Source organism: Elaeis guineensis, chromosome 2 (genome assembly GCF_000442705.2).
Source record: "Elaeis guineensis isolate ETL-2024a chromosome 2, EG11, whole genome shotgun sequence".
NCBI classification, from domain to species: Eukaryota; Viridiplantae; Streptophyta; class Magnoliopsida; order Arecales; family Arecaceae; genus Elaeis; species Elaeis guineensis.
This window is the reverse complement of record NC_025994.2, coordinates 117,191,894-117,202,377: the sequence shown is the minus strand read 5'-3', so window position 1 is coordinate 117,202,377 and position 10,484 is coordinate 117,191,894. Positions and strand designations below refer to the sequence as shown.

Genomic DNA, 10,484 nt, shown 5'->3' with positions numbered 1-10,484 from the left:
TGCGTTCACATCCAAGTCCATATGGGTCCAAACACATCCGACACATTCCCCCACCGCAGCCATCACTGAGAAACGGAAAAAATAAATAAAGAGAACCATACAAATTAAAAGAGCATCACGCAATGCACTTCATTAAGTCTATGACAAGGAAATTATCTGGGTGATGGTAATGATCTAAATCCGATATAAAAATTTTTATTTAAATGGACTGATAATTAGGCCCCCACTTTTGAACGATGCGCTTCTATTGTGACAAACAGTAATATGCACAACTACAAAGCACAATATCACAGTAAATATTTTATAGATTGTATTGTATGCTTTTCATGATTCCATTTCTTGCTTCTTGATCATAGCTTCCAAATTATCACATAAATAACAAGCAAGAAATATTGCATGCATCAGCCATACAGGAAAATGAAAAATAGAAAAGAAACAAAATAAAATAACTGCATAAGAACTTGCTTCAGACATCTAATCATGAAAGTTTGCTGAAACTGCCACCTTCAAAGATTTCGCATCAGTCTTGCAATTAAGATACAAGGACCAAATAGATGCTTATGTATTGTATCATACACTTTTCCTGCAGTCTACACCCTGGACCCTGACAGCCGCCGCCTTGTTGCATTTGAAATTGCCAGCTGACCAAGCTTGTCAGTCTCAGCTGATAAAGTTCGCTCTTTGAGAGACATATAATGGCGAAGCCACGTGCCCTTGTAGACCTAGAAGATCAGACAGGATAATGAAAGAAAGCAATTACAGACATGTTAAGTGCATTATTTCCAGAAACAAGTTGATCTTTTCCTGGAAGAAATAGCACAAGTTTATTGAAAGACTGCAAATGCCAATGAAAACTAAAAGAAGGGTTTCAGCTGTCAAAGCAGCAGCAGATAATGCTTCGAGAAGGAACATGGAGAGGCGCCTCTTCCATATAAAACATTGATTCCATACAAATAAACGCCTGGTATCCCCCTTTAGGAGAGAAAGGACAGATTGGTTAGCGTCTCACAGATTTTTAACCGTGCCATTTTTATCAGCTGGCCATTCATGGAACATAATAGGCCCCATAACAGGTTTCTCAAATGAAGTAGGATAATGAAAACTCTTGTAATGAATGCCTCAATATATTTCACGTTGAACCAGCACTCCGACATCATGCATTTCCCCCAGACAACCCATCTCAGATATTCAGCCATATCTCAGATATACATGAAGAAGCCCTTCAGCACCATCTCTGTCCGGTCATCTATTCCACCCAATATGGTAGACTCTTAACCAGTTCAACCAATTTCACTATGAAATCTTAATTTATATGAAAGGGATTGAGATTAGCATCTAATCACAATAAATTTGGAGAAAAAAATCATCTTACAAACTAGTAGTAACAAATATATGACAACCCTGGCAGGTGTGAATATAAATATAATCTTAATTTTAAAAAGGCACACTATAGCAAACCAATAATTTTCTCGACATAAAATATAGCTTTAGAAGAAGGCTCATGCGTAGATACCTAATAAGAGAAAAACAGACAGTTTAGGCTCTCATGCAGTATTTACTAGGATAGTCACGAGTCACATTATATTCAGAATAAGGAGTCCAAATTGCTTTAACCTTCCATGACCATGTGAGGGATGGGGAAGACCAGGATGGCAATTTTGTTTATTTCAAGTTTGCCACAGGCATGGCAACGAGATACTTAAAAGTTACACTCGAAATCCAACAGGATCTGCAATGCAGATCTTGGATACCAAAAAGGCAAGGGAATGAAAATTTGAGGATGAAAGGGACTCCTCATTGCTATCAGACATGTTGACATAGACACTTCCTGAAGAGTAACAGACTAGAGCACTGCCAAATACGACACCAAAAAAAATAGGCATATTTATGGGGTCTATAAGGTAAGACATATATCTAAAAGGACTTGGAAGGAAAGTCAAGATTCCTATACACCAAAATTCTGATACAAAGAACAGAAAAAGACCATCTCTAACTGCCATTAATGAGGCACAGTATTTGCTGGATTAAGGCTTATTGGCCATGTTTTTGGTTGAGTGCATATTGAATGTACTCATCAGAAAACTGATATCAACATTTGTAAACTGTACTCAGGCAAGCTAAGAAAAATATGTATTAGAACACCAAGACAAAAAAAAATCAGTCACTGATATCCACAGGAATGCTGATTATTATATATTTGCATATGTCTCGTAGTGTTTTTTGATCGGAGTTGGAAAGACACTAGAAAATAGAAGCCACCAGGTTCACACAAAGGTTACTTGTCATAAATGACAAAGTTTATGGAACAGAGCCTTGAATGAGTCTACATATTTCTGCCAACATGATGCCCAAAATCCTGGGGACATGCATGTGCAGTCTTGAGTTAACTACTACGAGTTATTCAGTTTCTTTCAGGTAATCCTCTAAAAGAATTCAAAAGATCACAACAATGCGCCGTCCACTCCCTCCCTAACACCTGACATGGCCACCAAAATTGAGTCCATTTGCAAGGACAATCTATTCCCATGTAATTCTTCTCCTACCTAGTGCTATGAAGAATCATCACCTACATCTTCTTTACAAAATGTCCTGAACTTTTCAAAGACCACTATCCTCTTCCCCATTGCAGAACCACCCCTAATATATTTAGACCCAGAAAGCCCTTCAAAGTCAAAGACCTTAGAATTGACACCTGCATTGACTCTCTATTTTAGTTTTTTCCAGATCAACAAAACGAAAATAGAAGAACACAAAAGTAGAAAAGAACTCTAAATAGTTTTATAATCTTCAGGCCAACAACCATGAACACATGGCATTTTCCCATTTTGCTATGAAAGTATACTTTTTGAAGATTACATTAGGAAAGAGGTTAAGGATCGTTTTGATTTATGTTAGTATATACCTGCTGGGGTCTCATGATCTTCGTGTCAGGATCATCAAGTGATTCTCGCCAATGTGCTAAGTATCCAGCCATACGAGGGATTGCAAACAAAACAGGAAAAAACTCCGTCGGAAATCCCATTGCCCTGATTCACAATTAGTTAATTACTTGGGAAACTATCACAAAAAAATGATGCATTTATTCAAACATACCGGTAAATCAAGCCAGAGTAGAAATCAACATTAGGATATAGCCTTCTCTTAACAAAGTATTCATCTGATAACGCAGCTTTCTCCAGTGCAACAGCTACCTGAAAAAAGCACATGATAGCAAAATGAACTCTTGATAGTACTATTATAGTATACTATATGTACCAAAGCTGTAGTCGAAGAGGTCCTTGTAAGAATAAGCCTCCAGTCAAAAAATAGCCATTGGCTTTCTCTAGTTATGGTCCACATGCTGGAACCAACATCGGCGAATCCACATGCCTATTTGGGAATCTGAGTACAAAAATAAACTCAGAGTTCTTTACAAGCAATTTTTGAAAAGAGAATAAAAAGGAAAAAACCAAGTGGTTCCTACACGGAGAGAAGACCATGAGTAAGTTTGGTCCATCTAAATTTGCAAGTGCCACCAAAGAACTTAAATTCTAAGTCACACACTTATGCTCCAATCCCAAAGAAACAAATGCTCTTTTTTTTATTTAAAAAAAAAGAATATATTATCCTGCTCAGACTTGCACATTGACTCTCATACATCCACTTGTCATTACCTCTTGTTTTGTGCACACATCATTTAGCTGATTATCAGACCTACTGCCTTCAATCTTGCACCTCCTCTACCCAAAAAAAAAATTGCTTGCTACATTATCAGACACCAAAACAAGTATACTCAGTGCATAAAGCCAGGCAAGCTTAAGCAATCACAATATTAAGATCATAATAACAACAAAAATATGTCATTTCTGACAATTAGCACAGATGCTTATGATAGGACAGCCACAACCCAGGCATATGTACACAACCTTATCGGTAAAATCTCACTATATAAAGTCATAGAAATATATATTTTCATGTAGAGAAGATAAGAAAACCTCTATGAGAGGATCCCGTCCAACAATTGAGAAGACCTCCTCCGCCAACTTGCGGATAACTTTAGCACGAGGATCATAGTTTTTGTATACACGATGTCCAAAACCTGACATTTTTCGCTTCCTATGTACAGCCATGTTTGGAAAATTCAATGAGAAATAATAAGACTCCATAGGCAGATAACAACTGCTGTTTGGGTAATCATGAAACTGCAAAAGCATGACATACCTGTTTTTCACACCTTCAATAAACTCTGGAATATTCTCCACTGTTCCAATCTCATTCAACATCTTAAGGACAGCCTGCAGTTAACAAATCAAACCAATGTATTAATGACACACAAATGAACATGGTCAAACAGAATTCATAGGTCCACAGACGCAGGCAATTTCCCAGATTGGTTCTGAAAACAACATGATCCAAACTCCAACCTTCAAGTTAGATGAATCTGATAAACTGGACCATTTGGACTAAACTACTGGGCCCAACATGGTAGCTAATAACAGATTTTATACTTCAAAATAGAAAATGTAGCCAAGATATAAACCTGAGAGGATCCTGTGATACATTACATTCTTCCACTGTGCCAGAAAGCTATATGTGACATTATCAACATTTATAATTGATAAAATTTTCCATTCAGCCAAAAAGACCAGACAGTTGAATAAGTTTAGAGCAGACTCATTTAACAAATTTAATCTTCTATTATCCTTTTAAAACACAAAATTTAATTTGTGTGGAACAGTCTTCTTGGCCAAATTAACTCAAATAAAGTTGGGTCTGCCAGAGAATGGCCATTTCAAATCATGCACTCCTCACTCATCTCCAGCTTTGATTAAATAAAAATCATGTGGACTATAAGCTCACAGGATATGGAGTTCTATGCCTACCTCATTTGCCCCACCATGCAGAGGGCCATACAATGCTCCAACAGCACCAGCAATAGCAGTGTAGACATCTACGGCACTGTGATGTCACACCCGAAATGAGAGACAACATTTGAGTGTCAGGGTTAAAATTCTAGATCAGGTTGCAAACCTTGATGCAAGATGCCTTGCAGCAGCTGTAGAGCAGTTCATTTCATGTTCCGCATGCAGTATAAATAGAATGTCAAGTGCTCGAGCAAGTCGAGGATTTGGTTTGTAAGACCTATTACCTCTGCATTTCCAAGAAATATAATGAAGGGACTAAGCTTTCAAGAGTAGCAAGATCATTTTCTTACTCAAGCTCAAATGCATAAGCATCTGCCATGTCAAACAATTTTTTTTTCACTATTATTTAGGTGCTTTAATTATCTTCAAAAGAAATTTATAGATGCATGAACATCTGAACAAGTACTGCGAAGAAGAAATGGTAGCACATCACTTACAAAGAGTCCAACATATACAAGAAGTTCTCTGAATAAGAAAGGTTGTTAGAAGGAAGCACTGGAGGCCTTCCAGTTAATCTCAAATAGGCTGCAGCTGCAATAGTGGGTGCCTGTAGATATAAAATATACAAAATCAATACGTGAGATATTACAAAATCAATGGTTACCTGTATCAAATGGTTGATACCAAGCACATCCATTACATTAAAATTCAAGCCTTATTCCATTTATGCCGGTCAGGCATAACCTTAACCCAGAAGATATTAAGATGAAAACATGGAACTATCCAGACTGGACCTAGTATTTGGATTTCATAAGCTTGCATATAACTTAATCATACAAACAGAAATACAGATTGAAATGGCCAACCCATAAAAAAAAATTGCAAGCCAAAGGGAAAAGAACACAAGACACACCTTTCCAAGTATCCGCACTATCTGCTTGTCCCTCACTTGCTTTGACTGATAAAGACTTTGGCCCTACATAGCAAAAGAATACACACATTCAGGATTCTTCACAAAAATGCTATATGAGTTCATATGCATGTTTAATTGATCACTAATTAGATGTCATATATTGTAAATTAGAAGAAGAAGAAGAAGATTGAAAGATGTCCAATGAATTCTGATAGATCAAGGGATGTCTGGAGATTTAGATGGTGGTTTCAGAAGAAAGGAAAGGGCAACAAATGACAGTACACGAGAGTGAATAAGATGCCATACATCTGGGTAGTCAAGAAGCACAAACATCTACAAGGAGACTTTTTAGAAATAATAACAACAAGCAAAATACCTATATCATTAAATTATGAAGAATATAGTGCTCATTTACAAGGAACAATGTAAAGTACATCCAGCTACATGTTCAGGAAAGAAACACCAAAATTTACTTGCAGAGTCTATTTTTTTCTTTTTTTTTAAAAAAAAAGGTGGCTGGATAATGACATGAAAAAGAAAATTTTTAACAATTTAACTTAACATGTCAATTGTTGTCACCCTCTCAAAAGTCTTTGCAGCTTCATAGGTGCTAGTTTGAGTAATTAGCACAATGTGATCAGCTAGTATCTGGTAATTATATCTGCTGGAACACATGAGCTATGTATACTACATTACAGCTAATCAAAACCAATACATGTCCGATGCATGAGAAAGAAGAAACAAAAGATATTTTGTTTCATAACATGCTTCTCTTACTATTATCATTTTTGGCAGATTTTTATGTTAGCTTTCCACCTCTCTATCTATTGTCAATGAAAAATATATATCCACTCTTCATCTCTTAGATACAGAGGATATAATTTTCATATCTTAAATAACTAAGTGATGAATAAAGAACTAGATTTCTCATCTTGTGGAACCTTTGGCTTTGTGTGGAGGATGGTTCTACCTAGTGCATGAAGCAGAGGTATGAAACAAGAGGAATTCAAAATCTATAAGAAGTCAAGGTACAACTAATCAAGCATGGCTACGTCAATTTATGCATATCTTATTAGATCCTGCTACTTGTAAATATCTGACTGTTTATCTATGTCGCAGTGTGGTCTCCCGGACAAAAATCTTCCTTCCATAATTCTGTTTAAGTTTTGGGTACCTTTGTCGTAGAAGCTGTCCTTGATGTATGTTTCGAATCCTCACTAACTGTTCTTTCTTTTATTTATTAATATAATGCACACACATTGTACCTTTTCCAACAAGAACTCAACCTACATGGAATACCAAATTGAAAAGTTCCATGTGTCTAGGCAATCGAGGTAAAAAAAGTGCTTGTTGGATCTCAACAACTTCACCGTTAAATACTTATACTCACTCTGAGAGCAGGATTGGCATCTGGGTGGAACACAGAGAGTGCACTCATTGCACTGACGAGTACACCCATTGGGTGTGCATCATGAGGCATTGATTGTATGATGTCCTGCAAAAGAGAAAAATCAGTAACTAAGCTATTAGTAACTATAGAAGTATATATAAAAATCATTTCCATCATAAAATGTAGAAATGATTTTTGCCGTAAATTTAATTTTTGGTTACTGACATTAGTACTACAGAACAGCGACGGAAACATAAATTCAAGCACTAAGGAATTACCAAAAGACCCTGAGGAACAGCAGAATGCTGAGAAATTGCAAACTCCCAGTCTGCCAATTGGCTCTTAGAAGGCAAATTCCCATACACTGAAAAGCAAGCAAGTTAGGAGCTTAGACCATATAGATGAAGTAAATGATTCAAATAAACCTGTTAGTAAGTAGGACACTCACTTAAGAGATAGGCCACCTCGACAAATGTGCTGCTCTCAGCTAGCTCCTCGATTGGGTAACCTCTGTACCGAAGAATCCCCTCATCTCCATCAATATAACAGATGGATGAACGGACTGGAGCCGTATTAAGGTAGCCTGGATCATATAGTTTAAGCCCCTTGTCTTGTTTTCCAGTTGTTATCTGTCATAATCCACAATGAAAACTAACATCACCCAAAGTAACTTTGCATGCCAGGTAAATACAAAACAGAGAGCAACCATAGTCAAAATCCATGCATGTGAATTCAATGACTATACAAATTTCGGAATCTAAACAAACCACCACGGCCACCAACCACTCTGTGACAATAAATAAAATATATTACCATTCCAACAACCATAGAACCTACAACGACTAGAACAAGTCAACCATGGAATTTACGTTTCGTTTACCAAATTTCATTTCCGTGTGCTTTACCAAAAGGCGAATTTTTAACTAAATGACACAAAATTTAATTATAAGTGTATGATACAGGACAAGAATTTTAGTTTCTTCAGCCAGATGAATCGAGTAAAATTTTAACACGAAAATCAAAAAATAACTCTTAAATAGGCATCCAAAGGCGAAAAAAAGTAAAGAAGATCTTGGGTGAGAATACCTTCTTGAGATCTGTGGCTTTGACAGTCCCTTCCTCAGAGATCTTGAGCTCGAATTTTTTCCCGGTTCTCCCATCAACGACGGTCAAGAAACCGCCGAGGTCCCCCGGATGGCGAACGATCTCCTGCGCGGAGACGGGGGAGGTCTCGAGGATCGGCGGGAGATCACCGGAGTAGGAGACGGGGGAGGCCGCGGCGGCTAGGTGGGCGGAGAGGACGGCGAGCCGGCTGCGGGCGAGAGTCGCCGGATCGAAGCTCCGTTCCATCGTCTTCTTCGAGAAAATGATCGAAAAGCGAGCCCTGGGGAGGGAGATCAAGGGAGGACGCCGTAGCTCGGAGCCTCGGAAGAGAATTGGGAGACGGCGAAATGCGTCTGTCTCAAGATTTATAGGGAAACTATTTATAGCCTGGGGCTGATCAGACTTGATCTTGCGCCTTGGTTGGGAGTTTGGGGAAGAAAAGAAAGGAATGAAAATATTAAAAGGAGAAAAAATTATATATATATATATATATATATTTGGTGGGGAGTTTAAATTTTTTTTTATAATTAGAGATAAAAAAAAAAAAAATATTATATCTTTTTTATTATTATATTTTCAAAAAAATAATAAATTTAAAAAAATAAAATAATATATATATATTTTTTTTTTTTTTTTTTTTTTTGCTCTCGTTGATTTTTTTCATTCGTAGGGGTTGAATGGGATGGAGGTTGAAATAAATTTAAAATTAAAATATAATATTAATTTTATTTTTTATTATTAAAATAGTAAAATAAAAATTATAAAAAATTTATTAATTTTAATTTTTTTTTTTCAAATACATTTGAAGAGAAAAAAATTATAAATTTAAAGAGATTTATATTTTTTTTTCTATCTTTTTTTTTTCCTCTCCTTTTTATAAAAATACTTTCAAAAGAAAGTATTATTTTTTTTTTCTTTTTTTTTCTCCCAATCAAAACATTAATCCATATTCAAAGACATGGATGAGTTCAAGAATCGAACCAATCTAAAATCTTTTAATTTTCATCCAAAACCCATCCATCTACCTTATATAGATCTAATTTAGATTACAAGATTAAGCTCCATTCGACACAAATCAAATCTAATCCAATCCAATCCCACCAAAAACCCAAATCATATAATTTTTCTTTTCTATTATCTTAATAACCACAGCTCTTCACACTATTTTCACTTAAATATAAATAAATAAATATTATTATTTATTTTGATATATTCTTATTTATGATACATTCTAATTTATTTATATATAAATATATTTTAAAAATTATGATTTGTGAGGATTAATTAATTGGATGGAACTAAATTTTTTGAATGAAAATTCAAGTTTAAATTATTTTTTTTATATTTTAAAAATTTTCATAATTTTTATCTTTCATTATCAACCATTATATTTCAGCTATAAATAAAAATCACCAACAAACACCTTGCACGTGCAGCTGGCGTGGTTCGGGTCTGAATAGAATAGTTGGACCGGGTCGGTCACGTGTCAGAGGGAGGACGGTCCAGACCACCGGTGTGGTCAGTTCAATCGAGCCAAGGAGCGGTGAAATCTTGCGATCGCCTCCATGGAAGGAGCTCTCTCTTTCGGTGCAGGTGCCAGAACCCATGCTTTCCTGTTGTCGTTCTTATCCCCAATCTCTTCGAGGTAAGGCTTCGAGTTCTTTTTCTTTCTCCCTTTCCGAGTGTTTTCTCATCGCATTCTTTGCCAATCTCGCGTGTGTTTATGTGATCAGGACAGGTTCTTGACCCATCGGCTAACGTAGGGTGTTCTTTTTTTTTTTTAAGACAAATTTAAATTTCTGAATCTTCTTTCTTTTCTCCGAAATTACTGTTTATAATTCTACATTATAATCTGAATCTAGGGTTTTCAAAGGCTTTCAAGATTCTTTCCGACGTCTTTAATTAAGCTTTTTCTAGCTTTAGTTGACCGCAGTTTGAAATTTTTCCCCGATGAATTTATATTGCTGTCTTGATTTGTTTGAGCTGTCGCTTCGGAGATTTGGATATAGTCGTGTTATTCTTCACAGGTCCGATTTATTTAAGAAATCTTTGGTGATATATTAAGATCTCTAAATTTTCGTGCTTCGTCACATGGAAAATACAAGAATTTTTTGGAAAGACAAAATAACAATGTCTCGCAGAACAGTATGAGGAGATGAACTTGCTGTACTATGCAATGCTAGCAAGTTATTTTAATATGACACCTGGCTTCGTATTGCTGATTGCTTTGTGT

At 36.1% G+C, this 10,484-nt stretch overlaps 1 protein-coding gene across 1 annotated transcript; it reads right to left on the bottom strand.

Annotated features, from left to right (window-relative positions):
- Positions 1–277: 277 nt before the first annotated feature.
- Positions 278–8,683, bottom strand: LOC105041280 (citrate synthase, glyoxysomal). The gene is made up of 13 exons (XM_010918178.2): positions 8,234–8,683; positions 7,596–7,776; positions 7,426–7,511; positions 7,148–7,252; positions 5,758–5,820; positions 5,342–5,451; positions 5,011–5,130; positions 4,863–4,938; positions 4,201–4,274; positions 3,975–4,095; positions 3,094–3,191; positions 2,903–3,026; positions 278–722 (listed from the first exon to the last, which is right to left on the bottom strand). The coding sequence occupies exons 1-13, from the start codon at positions 8,495–8,497 to the stop codon at positions 591–593; spliced, it is 1,554 nt and encodes a 517-aa protein (XP_010916480.2). The 5' UTR covers positions 8,498–8,683; the 3' UTR covers positions 278–590.
- Between the last annotated feature and the right edge of the window lie 1,801 nt (positions 8,684–10,484).